Consider the following 18,449-nt stretch of genomic DNA (forward strand, 5'->3'; position numbering starts at 1 on the left):
ATAGACCTCAGAGTCATCACGGTTAAGGAGGGGCCAGACAATTCAGCTGAACAGAACTTTCAACATTTGAACAAAAAATGGGGGCCAGGTGTAACAATAAATCCAAATACGTGGGGGGGTATCGACACATATAACAAAGTAAAGCACCTCAAAATTATACTTTAGTACAGTGTTTGAGTAAATTCACTAAGGCTGTGAATGATTATTTTTTATTATCAATTGGTCTATTTTCTATCCTCAAAAAATTAATGAATAATGGTCATCCTGGTGGTTAAGACACTAACTGCAACGTCCCCAGTTCAATTCTGGCTGCCATACTCATCTCTACCCATGTTTCCTGTCTATACCTTTATTGTCACTATCAATAAAAAAGCATCTCAACGAAATGTAGTTAAAGATGCTGTGTGTATCTAGCGGTGAGGTTGCAGACTACAACTTCTTCTGTGTGCCAAGTGTGTAGAATTGCTATGATGGCTGACGCAAAAATGCGAATGGGCCTCTCTGGAGCCAGTTTTTGTAAGAGTAGAGTTCTTAAAGTGTGTGTATGTGTGTATACATGGGGAGTGAGTAATTATCGCTCAGTTATCCACTCTGCCCCAAGCAGGAAAAGTTAACAATGTTTGGTCTTTCCGTTCTGAGCTACTGTAGAAACATGGCGGTGCAACATGGCGGACTCTGTGAAGAGGACCGGCTCAATATGTAGATATGAAGGGCTCATTCTATGTTAATGAAAACACAATGATTCTTATTTTCAGGTGATTATACACTAAAGAATACATACTTATTAATATTATATTCCATTTCTGCCAATAGATCCATCTAAATGTTACACGCTGGTCTTTGAACCCATTTACAGTTTCCTAGAGTCCAAGGTGACATATTCAAATGTCTTATTTTGTCCAACCAACTGTCCAAAACCCAAAGATAATAAATTTACTATCTAACTAAAATGGCACTCTGAGAGCACAGACCTCCGCCCCGCTCTCCATGCAGCTTGCGCCATCATCCACGTGTATTTTTGTTTATGTTGAGATCAGCTGTACATAGCAGAGCATCATAAAACACTTCATTCAAACTGGACAGAAACAAAATAAAACTCACCTAAACCGTCGTCGTTACTCTTTCCAACAATCACCAAGTGTGCTTTGGTCGAACTCAACTGTATTTGCACCGAGTTTAATGTCAAAAAACGCTGAATCTACAGTTATCCCCCCACCCCACCCTCCCGCTCTCTCTCTGTCTCTGAAGGAAGAAGGTGAGGTTATGCGTCATCAACGCGTCATCAGCTACACTGCGCATGTGTTATACCCAGAGGTCTTAATGCTCAGGCTGATCGGAATTCTAAAAAATATTCCTGAATCCGGATCATGATCCGGATCGCCACCAACATCTGATGGATTATTCATTGTGCCACACCCAACCCCTCCAAACAATTTCATTCAGATACATCGCAGACTTTCGGAGTAATCCTCCAAATGGACAAACCAACAAACAAACAAACCAACAAACCAACAAACCAACGCCGGTGAAAACACAACCTTCTTCCTAGGCCTTCGGCCTTGGCGAAGGTAACTAAAATAGAAAAGCAACAAGAAACTGATATTTTTTTAAATTTCTCATTTTTACTTGATGAATGATTAATCAATTATTAATATCACTGCTGATTAATGTTGATATGTTTATAGGCCTATCATTTCTGCAATAAAATGTACTTTGTTACTTTGCTCCTCTGGTATTTGGTCTGTGTAATTAGTTGTGAAAATGACAATTGCGAGTGACCATAAAAAGACGAGAGGGCAGGACAGTCACAGTGTGTAATGATCTGTGGAAATGTCAACGGGGGAGCGTGAAAGCTATGTGGAAATAGCCGCGCACACACACAGGCACACACACAAACACTCGCACATTAGTGAATTCATGAGGCTGGCTGTTGCTCGCTGTGAGTCTAATTAGAAGTATCCTTTGAAAATGGACAAGACTGTTAATCCCCTCTCTCTGTTTACTCCTGCATTACTTCCTCATTTCCTCTCTGTCACTGACGGCCCATGTTTCTGCTCTGATGGTGTTTCCTGTGGGACTGGAGGTGGGAAGGTAATTAACCCGAAGTAAGACCAGACATCTGGCCTCTCTCTCTCTCTCTCTCCAGTGGACAGTTGTTGATTACTCAAGAAAGACAAAAGGGCACAAAGTGTGTTTTTGTCTGTTTTACCGCTGTACTTCTGTCCTTCTTTTTATCCATTACAGGCAAATATAACCACACTAACTGCAAATTGTGTTACTTTCGTAACATTGCGGTTAGGAACCTCATAATTTCCCAATCACTCTTTCATGAGCCATATCACCATTCGCCTCCTCTCTTCATTCCACCCATCTGTTCGTCCCTCATTTAGTCACATTTGATGAATCCTGATGAATTAGTCTGAAATGGGATTTGCAGGTGAATCGTATTCCTAAACGAACCCGTTTCACCTCAAATTAACAACTACTCAATCTTTTCTTGCGATGAGGTGAACAGGTACTAGCAGTAAAATGTACTCGGCATTCAAAAGTAGTCGTGTGGTGAAATGGTCCCTTCTACAAAGTTATGCTTATGGAAACAAACTAAATTAATAGTGATTTTTATGGTTGCAAAACAAGTGAAATAGCTTGGTAGAATTACACCAATGACTCAACATCCACATCTATAATTTTGAATTTTCTAATAGTTTTGTGTTACTTTTCCCCGAGGGCTGGTTGATATGGCTTATAAATAACATCTCAATATTTTTAGGCTATATCGCAATATATATCTCGATATGTTGATATTTTCTCTAAAATGACATAACTGTTTTATTTAACCCTTTGATCTGTACAATCGTGATCATTCTAGCAAACTAATCTGAATACTCTGAGTTGGTGTGCTGTCATATTGAAGTCAGATCGGTTTTTGGATTGAAAAATTGAAATGACATTTTTCTCGGAAAAACAGTTTGCAGTCGGTAGTTTTTCAAATTATCATTTATTTTAATTATTATTTATTCATTTAGTTTTATTTCTTTATTGACAGACTGACCTACTGACTTATTTTCATTTATGTGAAATTCACCAGAAGATCACTTTTATTTTTAAGCCAGTTCTTAGTTGCTTTCCCAGTTCCCTGCTTCCCTTGAGCCACAAAAACACAAATACGCAGGTCCATGCTCATACGCTACACACACTGGCCCAGTAGAGTGAGTGTGAGAAGCATGGTGAGAGGGAGAGAGCCGCGGGAGAAGCGAAACGCTAAAGCGAGTCTCATGTCAGCTACTTAAACAAATGATGTGAGAATTAATATTTGTCCTTGATGTTCACGATATAGTCATTTACATCCCACATAGGACCAATCCGATTTTCCCCCCACTATAGAAATAGCTGAGTCACGTTGTTTGAAATAAAAGTAAATGCAATAAACTCCAACATGTCTATGATTTTATTCTTGCAGGTTCAATGGGGAAAACAAAGTTAATTCACATGTATGAATTACTTATTCATGCTCTCAAATTGAAAATTCAGGGGCACAAACAGGGGCGGGGCCAGAGAGGTGGCCGGGCGTGGCATGGGCACCAGAGTATGAAGTTGCTGTGTCATGGCCGTGGCTGTACTCCAGCTTGATTCCCAGTCCCTGTGTTCCACACTCCTCTTGTCTTCCATGTCCTCGGGTTATCTGTGTGTGTGTGTGTGTGTGTGTTTGTCTCTTCCTGTCCTGCCGTCAACCTGGGTCCAGTCTACCTGCACACCTGACATCAGTGAGCTCGTCACCTGCTCTCTGGCTCCCTGCTCTGCACACACCTGTCAGCAATCTACTCATCAGCTCCACAGTATATCAACCCTGGCTTTCCTCCCAGTCTCCACCAGATCATTTTTCTCAGTTACTGTGGTAGTTCATGCTTCAGGACTCAGTGGTTTCTATGTTTTAGTACAATGCCTGAGTTGTTCTTGGAGCCTGTGATTAACTGCTTTTTAACATGCTGATATAATCAAAGTCAAACGACTACAATGAGATGCAAAATGACCCCGATCTCAGTTCAGCTTCAGTTTTTCAACCAACAGCAGCATTTGAGAGGTCTGCTTTACCTGCAGAATGTCACTGAAAGAGACACAAAACAACAACAACTATAACACATTTTAAGGAAAAAATCTGTGTCCAAAATAAAAACCAAACTGTATTAATCTCAAACTCATGTAGATTAGATTGTCCATGGCCTGACAACTTTCACTGTTCATTACCAGGCGCGACAGCGTCGCTGGAATTGTTTTCACCTTGTGAGTGTGTCTGTCTGTAGACAGATTTTTGTGGCTGCAATAGCATCAATAAATCAAAATGAAGGTTGAATTTAAGGATGGGTGTGTTCTGAGCAAGGGAGCCGGAAGTAGGAGGGTAGAAATTGAGGAAGAGGCCATTACCCCACCCACTGTACACCCCCTGGCCCAATTTGGCATCGCGGCTGGTGTGATCTCATCACTTGGTCTCTAGTTTTGCACTACATGAGGTTACACAGCTATAGCCTGCATGCACATAACTGATAACAGCTTTAGCTGGCCTGACCTCCTGAAATACAAAGCATCACAGCAAAAAAAAGAGAGTAGACAAGGACAACTGTTCGTTAGCTAACCCAACTAGACAACAAGCGAACCTAGCCAGCCAGTCTTTTTACCCCCTGACTGGTCAACATGATGTTCTCATACACTGTTTGTAGCTATACTGAACGTACGAAGAGTAATGCACTGTAATTTGTGTATACCCCATAAAATCAATTTGTTTGTAATAAAGAGCAGCGAACGCCGTGAAGGGAGGAGGTTGGGGTGGATGGGTGGGTCAAAAAATACTTTTGCCCAGGAGACCGGCGTTCGTATCCCGTGTGAAACCAGAAGTCAACGTTAATGTATTTGTCACATAACTTATGTACTTAAGTTAAGCTACTTCGGGAGTTATTTTAAGCCATACCACGATCTTTTCCTAAACCTAACTAGTAGCTTTATTTCCTAAAAGGAAGTTGTTTCCTGTGAAGACTTACTCTCCCTTAGCTACCATTTCCCAGTATCAGACCACCTTGCTTTTGCCTATTTAAACAACAATCTGACCTTGCATGAACATATCTCAATAACATGCTGCTGTGAATTTTATAAGATAAGCTCACTGTACAAACTAGGAAACTGATGGAGGCGAATAAGTCAAAGGATTGCATGCTCTTTCATAGGTTGAGTAAATTCAAACCATCAGATAGCTTCTAAACTGCATTAAAACCAGCCAGTTTTCTTACATTTTGGAGAGTTCAGGCCTGCATGAAAATGCTACAAGCGGAGCATAGCTTTAGTTCGGGACAGAGCGCTGAAGTCACTCTTACATTGGCTGCTTGGTTCATGCTTCGCTATCATTGGCTCATTCTTCAGTTGCTTAGCTACTGGCTGATTATCAGCGTCCACTCTGACACTTCTCTCTATCACTCCGCTGATACGCTGAGGCCAACATCATAAGCAGACTGTGGCATTGTTGATTTAACAATGATTTAATGTTCATGTATGTGTATGTTAATGGGGATTAGTCTTTTTGTTGCTCAGATTTCCCTCGAGGAGCCGAGCCTTTTCTGGCAAAATCAATTTTTCCCATCTGACCGCTCAGCTTTGTAAAAGCTGACTGAAGAAGTGAAGCGGTGCCTTCAGTCTACTTCAGTCGGCGTTCAGTCCGGGCTTGAAGCGGCTCATACCTGCCGCTTCAAACGCTAATTGTCACGTTATTTCTTTGGATGATCACAGGAAAGGGTGACAAATGATGCAATTAATTCTGAGCGACACCAGCTGTGTCGTGCACAGGCGAGCCCACAGGCGAGCCGACGACTGTCTCACCGAGTGCGTATAGCTTTCATAACAACCCTTTGGAGAGTGGAGAGACGGAGCGAGGCGAGAGTCGAGCTCACCTGCCTGGAATGACCCAGTCGCATAACTCAAAACACTTCAAAACAAAGAGAATTCATATTCCGGGTTTAATCGACATGCTGTCAGGCAGCGTCTCAGGTGGGAAACGAAGTGTGGTCCCTTCTGAAGCTGTTCCGCTGGCTGAGTTTGTTTTTTGTTCTGAGGCATTCTTTGAATGGAGGATAATGGATGAATCTCTTCTGATTCACTTTAACTCCTCTCCTACCTGAGCTGCACAGATGAAACAGGGCCAGGCCAGGTTGACCAATCAGTATCAGCATCTCCTCACCTGATTAGTTCCCTTGATTGTTTTGGCTGCTCTGCCAAGCGAAGGACGGTAATTTGATAAACAGGAAGCAAATGTGCTCACCAGGCTTTTGATTAAAGAGACGCAATCAACAGCCACAGGAAGGCATCCAGCATCCTGCGGTGTGTGCTGCGGTGAGCTTCACATGCAGGTGTGGTTTGATCTATAGTTTAATTTGAGATGGTATTTTAATAATGACACGTGGATTGTGCATAATGTACAAAATTGACCCGACATGCAAGCACAAACCAAAACACCTGAATTATTTACAGTCCAAGCTCTCATGTGGAAGTGTTTTTACTTGGCTGAAAGGAGAAGTTACAACACGTTCTCATCCCAACTTATCATTTATCGCCGCTTTGTCACGTCCCTTGGCTGAAGTTAATAGTGTAGAACATTACCCAAGCTAAAGCAAATGTAGTTCTTTCAAATTGTTCTTGACATGCCAGTGTTGTTTACTCATAATTAGCTCAAATTCAATAAAAAAAGAGCTCATAAATCAACACTTAACAGATGTGCTCGGTGTGATGATGCAGCGTGCTACGCCAACTGCACGAATCCCTCCTCCGTCAACAGCTTTATAGCCTCCATTTGTTTTGTGTTACTGTCGTGACTATTATTTACTGCATAAATGGATGATCAAATGTTAAGGCTCATCATATTTTCACCAAAGAATAGACCTTTTCATTGCCATTCTGTTGCTACAGTTTTGGTCCAAGTTTACTTCCTGTCAGCTACTGCATTAATAAACATTGCAACAGGAAATACAAAGGGGACCCATTTATAATGTTTATGTTGTCAAGTTTGAAAAGGTCTATTGGTGCCTTCAAATGTTTACCGTAGAGTCCATATGAACGCCCCCCTCTTGTGGTATTCACAACATCGTAAGTGGAAAGTTTCTGAAAGCTTTGCGTTCTCGAGTTGTGATGTGTTTGTTAACGTTGTCAGGGAGGACATGGAAGTTAATTTTATGGTACATAATAAATATATTGTAATTTTAGTCGGATATTGTTTTTCTTCGTAATTTTATAATATGTCTTAGGAGATAGGGATAGAGGCAATATTCATATTCCCAACTGCCTCATCTTTTTCCTTTATCATTATGCCTCTGTGGCATCTCGACGCCGACAGTAAAGTTAATATTGCCGTTGCTTAGCAGCGGTGTTCTCACGACTTAACCACTTGAACGCCAAGCATATTGTGTAGAAATAATTGACCAAACACAAGTTTCCAAACTTTTTTTTCAGAGTTTATATGAACGCTAAAATACATTTCAGTACTGATGTGACATACTATGCTCTCTCAGTGTTGAGGTCCAAATATCCTCTTCCATTAGATTATATTTTTGTTGAATTTAGACATATTTTGTATTTAGCAATAAACATGATATTAAGAGTTGTTTCTCTTCTATGAGATGAGATCACAATGGAATGATTCTCTGAGATTGCCAGTGGCTGTAACCCAGAGGTTGGCGATGCTTATCCTTTAATGAGGAGCCTCCATACAGTAATAATCAATTCCCTGGGCAGAAACGTGGGAGCTCCCTGATTTCTTTTCTTCAACTCCTGACATTTACTGTCGAAGCTCCGACGCCTTTCACTCCCTTTAACAACCTCTGAAGTAGGTGAAGAGGAGGGGGATGGAAAAAGTGACCCTTCAGCCTGTAATGATTCTAGGTGAAACATATACATAGTCAGATTTTAACAGCATCTACTGACTGTAACTACATTTGATACATTTGAATTCGCGATTAATCGCAAATTAATCACACATTTGTGGTATGTACAAATGGATTCTTTGGGTTTTCTAGTTTCATATGATGCCAGTATCTTTGCTCTAGCTTTAAAACTGAGCCCGCTACGACCTAAAAATCGCAAATTGCATTAATGCGTTAAAGAAATTAGTGGCGTTAAAATGAATTTGTGTTAACGCATTGCGTTAAATTTGACAATCCCCATTTTTAAAAAAGGCTCAGTAATTTCCTAACACAGCTGGCCACTGTAGTTTTTTGCAAACGTGAAATAGTGCATTTATTGGGAACTAGTTTCAGCGGCGGATTATAATGAAGGAACACCCAGTGCAACAGTATGGCTCATCGATGTGTCTTTAATAGTTCCTTGGACAAGAATTGAGCTCTACTGCACAGAGGAATAATGATATATCAGACTTTGGATACACACACACACAATACATGTTAGTAGAATGAATTCATTGTTGGTTTAATGGGATATGTGAGACTTTCAACGAGGCGACTCTGACGACACCTATCTCACCAGAGATAGCCACTTGATACACCTGCTGGAGATGAAATGATTGTTGGTGACAGGTTTAAAAAACTCAACTATGAAGTGATGTCTGTGCATTTTACTCAAGTGTGTAATTATTTAATTAAAAGACCTTTTTGATTGATTTGGATGTGCGACTTCTTTTGGTGCTTGCAGTTCTTTGTCTGTTTTTTACGCATTATCCGAGCTCTCTTTTTGTCTGTGGTTGAACGAAAACGTTCACTTCTTTGTGCTTCATATAACTTTTTTTTTTTAATTTACGCAGCTGATTCTGCCAGTTAGGGTGATGAAAATGAAGAAGAGGAGAACCAGCCCTCAGGGTACATTTCTGTAATTTGAATGTAACCTCTGAATGCTCACCAAGGATGGTAAATTCAAAACCGAGATTGATTCTTATATAAATCTACAAAAATCCAAAAGAATATTACAAAATGTCATCTCAGTCAAGTCAAAGCACATCTAAAATAAGTACATAGAGCAAAGGGATTCCCCTTTACACACACACCTTCTTGGTTTCTTGGTTTTGTAAGGACAATGTATTGACTCACTTTAATTCTCTGGAGGGTTACCCTGACCTTTACCAAAACCACTAAATACCCAAACCCAACCCATCCCCCAACCTTTGCCAAAGCTTAAATAATCTATTCTTTCTATTCATTCTAGTATAATCTTACCTCTAAAACCACGTTTTAGGACTAGAGAGAGTGTTCATCCATGAGGGGACCTGATGTTTGTCCCCAGATGGGACATGGGTCCCCACTATATACGTACAGTATATGTGTACATCTTTGTGCCTGCAACGTGATGAAAACACACAGACCTGTCCTGGTGGAGTGGTTGTTCTCCTCCTGTTTGAGGTTCTGGTTACAATCTTCCTGAGCCTTCATGTGCTGAACCACCAGGGCGCAGTCCGGGTGGATGGCCTCTGTCTAAGAAGAGAGGACACCAGAGTCACACATGAAAACACTTGTCAGTGCAGTAATGATGATACAAGGCTTAGTAGGCAGCCAGTAACAGTGTTCACGCTGACATTGATACCAGAAGTATGCAGGTATTTTATACAACACTATAACCTGCAGTACATTTACAGTATTTAGACAGCCTGGTAGCAAGAAAAGGCGTATGAATGACACGATAATTCACAAGGCTTTTTTTTCCGTAATCATTTATTGGGAGTGAAATCAGGTGTACAGAAACATACGAATTGAGCTCAAATGCTCAAAGCATAGTTTAAATTAAAAAGCCTTTGAAATCAATACTATTTGCCAAGCAAGCAGCGTTTGAATGTTGATTACCGAGTTGTCGATTTTGTCCATCTTTCGCTTCACGCTCATGTGAGTTTAATCAAATCCTTGTTATCGTTGCTCTACCTCTCTCCCCGCGTGAAATGCCCAGTAGAAGTTGGTGGTTCCCCTCCAGTGATGAACCTCTGTATGATAATCAGCACCCCTGACAGCTGCAACGTGGGAGTTCAACAACTTCCTCTTAAAGTCTCGACATCTACTGTCAAGGCTCCTCTGCCGTGCACTTCCTTTCACGCCCTCTGAAGAGCATGAAGAGGAGGAGGACAGAAGCCTGCAGACCCATATAGGCCTACAATAATCTTAGAAGATGTATGAATTCACAAGAAAATATAGATTCCAGCCGCATCTCCACCCTGTAGTTAAATTAATTATGTGCTATCGGGGCACAAAGTGTATCTATTACGCTGTCAAGTGAGAATGATCCCTATAATTACTTTGAATGCGTCTAATTGATTTCCTTGATTAATGTATTTGCTTTGAAATGTGTGAACCATCACAGGTAGAACACCTGCAGTTGGACAGAAGGAGACTCTGCAGGTGAGCGTGACCTTTGACCTCATCCTCTCACAGCGCCGCGGGGTCCAGGATTAACACGAGAGGAGACATTCACTGCTATCGGACAGAAACACCTCCTGGCCTGATGTTGCAGGACATCCTACCCTACAGCTGTCAAGTGGATGTTGACTATATGTCAGTCTGTGTGTGTCTTCAGTGGGTATATGTGTTTTTCCTTCATTGAACCAGTTGTTGAGAACTAAAAAAGCTCTTTTTGGTGTGTTGGGAGTCTCTATTCTGAATTCAAACTAAGCAAAATGAAAGAGTAAAAAGAGAGAATTCTTTGATGAAATAAAAGCTCTGTCTTATTTAAACCCGGTCTCCTAAAAACTACCCTGTCTCCGAAAACATTATGTTCCCATTCAACTAAACTGCATTCCCCTCTCGTTTCGAGGGGAAACATATTTTATCCCAAATTACGGTTTGATCTTGTATTGCACCAACCTGTTCGCACGAAAAGGCGTATAAATGCCGCAATAATACGCAAGGCATTTAGCGTGCAATAAGTACGCCTTTCTTGATTTCCGCATGTCATTTGTACGCCGTGTATCCTGTACTGATTGCAATGTAAATGCATCCACGTATAAATGCTAAGGTAAGAGTTTTTGACGTAGCATAAAAAGCGAGAAAGGCCGCTTATGGTGGGTGGGAAGGGAGGTGAGTGAGTCCAACAAACACCAGACATTTAACCAGGAGATCAGAGGCCTGTACTACGAAGCAGGATTTGTGGTTAGCGAGGTAACCTCCGGGTTAACCCTGGGTTTTCAGTCCTACGACGGTGATTCACTTCTTACAGAGGTAGATAGCCATGGTAACTCATGCTGAACACCTAACCTGCTCCAGAGCAGGTTATGTTCGAGATAAGAGATCAACTCGTATGAAAGCACCACCTACTGACCAATCAGTGCTCAGTTTAAGTCATAATCCAGGCTAAAAACAACACAGTTGATACTGACAAATGCAGGAAAGACAGCCTACACACTGCCGGAGTCAAGGACGCAGCTGAGAGAAGGCTGAAATAGTCAAAAGTTATAACCTTGTCAAAGGCCATAATGCTGTGTACACTATTCATACATTATATTATTAAAAAAAATTATAATATCACTGCCCTATCTAGCCGACTATATCTGACTTTTGAGTGTTCCGTTACATTAATAAGTCTGTTAATTCACGCATTCACACATGGGTAATTTTTTCTTTTAACAGCTGTCCTTCCTGCATTTGGCAGCTTCGACTGTGTTACCTTTAGTCTGATTACTGTGTTTAACTTCTTTGTATTTGTCTAATACTATAGTTTGCTCTTCGTTTGTAAAATATGCCGCTCTGCTGACAGTAGACTTGTCCATGGTTGCGATTGGTCACATGCTGCGAACCCCGCCCCTTTCATGTGAACGCGCTCATAGCCAGATTGAGAAACCCTGGGTTGATTTACCGAGTTGATAACCACCGTCATAGGACCGCTTAGCGAGCTTGCGTAGTTGTTGATACATGATTAAACTGAATAGTAATAACGCGTAAGCAGAAGTTAGAGAAAGGTCTGAAAAATAATGATAATTTTGTGTAGCAGAGTTTTGTTTTGTCTTGTTTCCAAAACTGGTAATTATCTTGTAAGCCCTTTTGGAGATTCCGTCTCTCAGGTTTGGGATCTACTGCCTAATACAGTAAATCCAGGTTGTTTGTGACAAATAATCCCATCAGTCCCTAACAGAAGACAGACTTAATATGCTTGGATGAGACTGTATGAGCAGCATGACTGATGGCGGAGGCTCCTCTTGTCAAATATCCTCCTTATTTTCCAGCAGATTTGAACTAAGTTCTCTCATTTTTTAAGGATTATCTGATAAATCCACAGTGCTCCCTCAACACAAAACTGTACATGAGCAGAATTTACTAAGAATAGCCTGAATATTTCTAAGATTTATTGAAACTGGGTGGCCCATAAACTCGTACATCATTAATAGTTTATACCAGGAACAAATGAGTGTGTGTAGCTGAACATCTCGATCTGGCAGCGCAGCCTCACTGTGACACAAGACAGCGCAGTCATATCTGCCCTGCAGGTTTATGGAACAATCCTCCTTTATACAAGCAAGATAGCAACACGACGCGCTCTCTTATGAAGCAATACAGTGTGTCATTTTACAGTTCAGTAATGTGCAGAAGAGCTGGAGTGCCATTTGAGCGTGCACTTTAATTATTGTAACCCTCGATCCTAAATGGCAACAGTTTACGGGGCTGCAATGTCATTTAAATTCAATCACTGTCTTAACCGGGTCATTATTGCAGGGCGCCGATCGCCTCCAGCAACCTTTACCGAGCCGCCATCATTTACATTCAGAATCTCACAGTGATACAAAGGACGGGTAATCACCAGGTCTCTGATGTCATTAGTGTGTGTGTGTGTGTGTGTGTGTGTGTGTGTGTGTGTATTATTGGCCCTTTTATGTTTTCAATCTACATCTTACCTCCAGGTCAAGTAATTCGCAAAATATTTCCTTTCATTTTTACGCTGATGATACACCGGTATATTGACTCTATCAGGCCTCACTTCTCACTCACATCCCATCTTACAGACATTAAAGGAATGGTTTGTTTGGCATTTTGAGAATAACCTAATTTGCTTTACGTAGTTTAAAGAGCAAAAAGACAAACTAAGGGTGGGTGGGAGGGGAGTTGACTGGGCCAACAAACACAAGGCTTTCTTACACGTTCACGTTAATCAGCTGTTCGTTTGTGTCCCCAGTTCACAATGTTCAGTGTCATTTTCACTGCACAATTAGTTTTAAGCCCAACTATGTAGTTCTTTCCTAAACCTAACTTTAGTGGTTTTGATGGCAAAAATAAAGTGACGCCAAGGGGCGGGATAAAGCAGCGGTATGCAACGAGTTGGGATGAAGACGTGTTGGATGGACCAGGAGATCAAGCAGTACTCCAGCTTTTAAAAAAATCCACCCTGCGCTCCATCCAAAATCCTTCCAGTCACTCTCCCAACTTGCAGCACGCTCTCAGCACTCCTCTGGCGGGACGGCCGTGACCAGAGAGATCACTGTGTAGATGTAGTACGTACCTCAAAGGTGGAGTTTTGAGGATGATGTCCCCACGCATTACGCACCAAATCAAAATAATAATTACGCATCACATTTATCTTTCGACCCATCAGAGCAACCCGTTCTCACTCCCAACATGTCAAATACCTACTATTGGTCAGTGCCCCTCGGCGTCTGATACCGACACACGGAGGCGCCCTTTAGCGTCTGTATGTGATGTACCAGGCTTTCAACTAACTCCAATGTAAACCCACCCGCGTCATTATTAAACAGTCAGAGCAACTGATGTAGTGTAAAGAGAGAGAAAGTCTACGTCGGGTGGGTCAGAGGGGTGGCGGATGGGTAAAAAAAACACAGGACTTTCACCCAGGAGACCGCTGTTAATGTCCCGTGTGAAACTAAAAGTCAACGTTGGCGGCTGTGGCTCAGAGGATAGAGCAGGTCGTCCACCAATCAGAAGGTTGTGGTTTGATCCCCGGCTGCTCCGGTCACATGTCGATGTGTCCTTGAGCAAGACACTTAACCCTAAATTGCTCCTGAAGGCTTAGCCCTCGGTGTGTGAATGAGTATTTAGATTAGATTCTGATTGGCAAAGTTGGCACCTTGCATGGCAGCCTCCGCCATCAGTGTATGAATGTGTGTGTGAATGGGTGAATGCTGACATGTAGTGTAAAGCGCTTTGAGTGGTTGGAAGACTAGAAAAGCGCTATATAAATGCAAGTCCATTTACCATTTACTTATTTTGTCACATCAATTGTTAGTCACGTGACTCGTTAATATCGTTAGTGCCATGAGTCACGTCAGTCATTAGTCACGTGAGTTGTTATCTCAAGTTAATGTCAACCACGATCTTTTCCTAACCCTAAGTGGTTTGTTGCCTAAACCTAACTTCCTGTGAAAACAGAAGTTTATTTTGAAGGTATTATAATTAGCGTATATTGACATGCAGTCCCCGACACATCCAAAATTGGTGCTAGAGGGGTACTTAAAGAGTCATAGTTTGAAGCTTAAGGCCACTGACCAAGCTGTGGTATTTGATGAGTTGGGAGTAGGCTTGTCGCGGTAATCGATGTTATCTGTGTTACACTGTGCTCAGGCATACACCGATTACATTACTTGCCCACTGCCCCACCATCGTTTTGCTTTTTTTTTAAAATAGAAATAAAACCCATTTCGTTAATTTTTTCAGAAACAGCGCCATGTTATCAATACATAGTCGGACACTACAAACTGAAATTGCTCTGTACAGCACAGGAGACAGATTCAACACATATGAGAGGAGAGAGCATTGGTGGAGGATTTGGTGTCAAAGCAAAAAGCAACAATGCCTATTTGGCAATATTTTGGATTGAAACCAAATGCTATAAGGCAACCATAATGTTAATGAGGCAATCGTCGTGCGGAGGACGTAACGGTCACAGCCGGTGAGAGGCCAGACACACAGCCATCCAATGTTAAAGATCAACGTAAGCGATCTACATCTACATACATATTGACCGTCATCTTTTCTTGTAAAATGTCCGGTGTAATCGGTAAATTGCCTCACCGTCACATCCCTAGTTGGGAGTGATAAAGTGTAAATCGGAGGGGTCCTGACATGCAGGTTGGCAACCACCAACCTCAATTCCAAAAGAAAGGTCCACGTTGTAACATTTTACTAACATATCAAAGTGAGCCATCTGTCCGCTTAGGGACATCTCTAACATTGCATCATTCTTTTCATTTCCGGACACACGAACCCTTCCTGCCCTCAATTCAAGCAACTGGATTACTGCCGCTCGTTATTCGCCCCAAAAATCAATTAACTTCCCCCCGTTTGAACAAAATAACAGAATCTAGAAACACTGGAGCACATTTCCTCCATTTCGACCTCTCTGCCCTGGTTACCTGTGGCCTTTAGAAATGATTTGAATGTTGTATGGCTTGTTTTTAAGGCGGAGGCACAACTTGCCTCAGGCTGAAAACACAGGGTGGGGAGCCATTTGACATCAGGGCAAGTTACTTTGCAGATACAAAACATATGATGAGTTAATAAATGATGATGCTTTGTTATGTATTAAACTACTCAACAGTATATGTAGGAGTAATAGTAGCTCCACCTCCACCAACTACAAATGCAAAATGCTTACACATACTAATACAATATGATTTAAACCTTTAAGGAATACTTTTACTTTTACTTTTGATACTTTAAGTACACTTTGTTAATGTTAATTACATACTTTTACTGAAAGGTGGAGTTTTTGTGTAGACAAGCATTCAGTGTTACTCACCAAAATGCATTGTGTGTATTATTGAGCTCTAACAAACATGTTGAATGCGTTTCCATACTCATGAAACATTTGCAAAAAAAAGATTGAAACCTACATTGCCCACTCATGAAAAACTCCATAGTGCTACTTGATGTCAGAAACTTCCCAGGGAACATTTAAAGCGGCACCACACAATATGTTTATATTAGCAATAGGTCAAATGATGATGTGTAATGTGATATGTGTCGCTTGGAGTACCAAACCAGACCGTTCGAGGTACCTCGGTAGTGCGCAAGGCATTTAGCGTGCTATGCAAACGCTGTTTTCCTGTGTCATTTGTACGCCATGTAGTCTGTACTGACTGCAATGTAAACGCATCCGCGTAAATATGCTACGTTAAGAGCTAGTGACGTAGAATAAAAGACTGCATATGGCGGATGGGTGGGGAGGTGGATGGGTCCAACAAACACAGAACTTTCAACCAGAAGACCGGTGTTTTGTTTTGGAAGTTATGTTTGTAACGTTTGTCACGTGATTTAATGATGTTTGTGACGTCTTTTTTACAATCACTTGGATTTCTTTTATATTTTGCTTTTTTCTTCCAAAAAAAAAAAGGGCTCACTTTGTATTAAAAAAAGGGATAAAATGTCAACGAAGAGCAAGAAAAAGACAGAAATTACGAATATAAATGTAAATCACTCCTGCCATGATCACTTCAAAAGCAATTACAGTGATCCAACAGGTCAATAAGTGGCATTAGACGTCCATCCTGCTGTCACCAGTATACAGCGATCTACAGCGAAAAGGCAGAGAGTATTATATGAGCACCAAGGGGAAACATCCTTCATCCTTCATCCTCCATTGTGATTTAGACTCTGATGAATGAACCTTCAGCACACAGCAGATAGAGAAGAAATGCCTCCATGATGGCATTAAATCCAAGCTCAAATAAGGATGAAATGGAATAAAACAGGTATATTCTTCACCCTGAATTGTCTGCATTATTTGTATTTCAAACTGGTGTACAGTATGTGCATATACAGAAACAAATATTAATGCTTTCTCTTTACTGCTATCTGTCTGGAGCCAAAGGCAGCAGAGTACAGTGAGTGTCCAGTGTTTTAATTGAGTCACAGGAGACGCCACTGGAATCTTTTCTTTTCATTTATTGAATATTTGTTTGAGGAATATAGCATCGGTTGCTCCTGTTGATAGATGGAAGTGTCTCTGGGATTAATGTTTAATTTATCATATGTTATCAATTTCCTTATTAGGACACCAAAATAAAGCAAGAAGCAAAAGTTGATATGGCAAAAGTCAGAATATCAAACCACCACACAGAACAGCCAATAATGGGCTCCTTAAATCACCACTCAAGACAAATGAATGAATCGGTTAATGGAGGGCAGAGGTTGATATCTGCAGGAAACAGCTTCTTATCTGGACTATGAGAAATGATGTTTAACTTGGTATGAATGTGCAATCATTTATAAGCCTATATAAATGTATTTTTCAATTGGAATTTGTGTGGAAGGCATTCAGCTACCCCATAAAATACAGCAATCTAAATTATACAAATAGTACAGAAATTGTTTAGAAACGGCTTATGATATTAAATCTATAAGTCATAAAATCTATTTGGACTTTCCCCCCCTTTATTCCACTATGATACCTCAACATAGGAAATATAGAAACTAAGTGGGGTTCCCTAGTAATAAAAATACAATATAAGAAAGAAGAAAATGACAAGTAAACAAATATACAAATTAACTAAAAAAGCACACTCTGCAGGTAAATCCTCAATATTATTATTTCAACAAACTTACTCCCCAGTGCTTGGATTCATTTTTAAGTAATCAGTTGTTTTTCTGGTTGTTAAATAGGACAAACTATTATGTAATGACACCTTAAAGTCATATCAGACCTTTAAAATTGGCAGCAAAATGTATACTGATTTCTTCTGTACACGTGCAGGTCTAAGCAAAAAGAAAACCCTGTCTTAAACACGTTACACCTGAACATTATAGTGTTATCATAAACCTCAGCATGAAGAAACCCTGAAGATCCATGAGGTTAAACCAGACTCACCGTCTGCCACATCGCCAGCTGCAGCAACACAACCATGTGAAGTAACGTGGTCATCCATTTCAACCATCCAGAGCATCCAGAGATGAACACACTACTACTGTGCGAAGACATTCTCAAGGGTTGGTCACTTTGAAAACTATACGCGCACAAAAAGTAAAAAAAAAAATATGTCCAAGGATGATATCAGTCCTTGAGAATAACAGATGGTTTCCTTTTTAAATTTCCAACAACCCATGAACTGAGCCGACTGGTGGAGTGCTGTCGGGTGTCTCTCCGGTGTCCGGTGCAGGAGAAGGTCCGCATTACGCGCGGAGGAGAGCCGGGACTCGACTGAGACAGATGAGGTGCGCTCCTCCCTGAAGAGACGCTGCAGCGGCGCAGAGCTGCGCGCTGACACACACAGAGAGAGAGGACACGATGTGGAGTCATTCTTTACCTGCGCACACATTCAGAAACCTTATAAATAGTTCAATTTTATAGTATTTTATATCCTGTGTGTTAGGCTGTATATAATCGATTTCAAAACCATTATCATCAAAATATCAGAGGCTAAAATAAACATTGAAGAACCACTATTGTTTGAAGCTCTGGAACATATCTATGGACTTACTTCCAAACTATATGGTGTCATGTAAATATGTTTGAAGCTCTCTGAGAGAAATTTCTCTCACAAAAATGTT

General features: G+C 41.0%; 1 protein-coding gene across 4 annotated transcripts in view; it reads right to left on the reverse strand.

Moving 5' to 3' along the window:
- Window positions 1-18,164, reverse strand: part of ghrhrb (growth hormone releasing hormone receptor b) — a 52,239-nt gene extending 34,075 nt beyond the window's left edge. For 2 of the 4 annotated variants that reach the window (XR_012594018.1, XR_012594017.1), the window contains exons 1-2: window positions 17,770-18,164; window positions 9,344-9,452 (exon numbers count right to left, since the gene is read on the reverse strand). Coding sequence is in view for 1 of the 4 variants with exons in the window: in XM_074636313.1 (XP_074492414.1) it covers window positions 9,344-9,452; window positions 17,770-17,880 (220 nt within the window). In the remaining 3 variants the exon portion in view is untranslated. The remainder of the gene's footprint in view (window positions 1-9,343; window positions 9,453-17,769) is intronic. The other 2 variants (XR_012594016.1, XM_074636313.1) reach the window with 1 other exon arrangement.
- Between the last annotated feature and the right edge of the window lie 285 nt (window positions 18,165-18,449).

The sequence above is a fragment of the Sebastes fasciatus genome, chromosome 5 (assembly GCF_043250625.1).
Source record: "Sebastes fasciatus isolate fSebFas1 chromosome 5, fSebFas1.pri, whole genome shotgun sequence".
Taxonomy (NCBI): Eukaryota; Metazoa; Chordata; class Actinopteri; order Perciformes; family Sebastidae; genus Sebastes; species Sebastes fasciatus.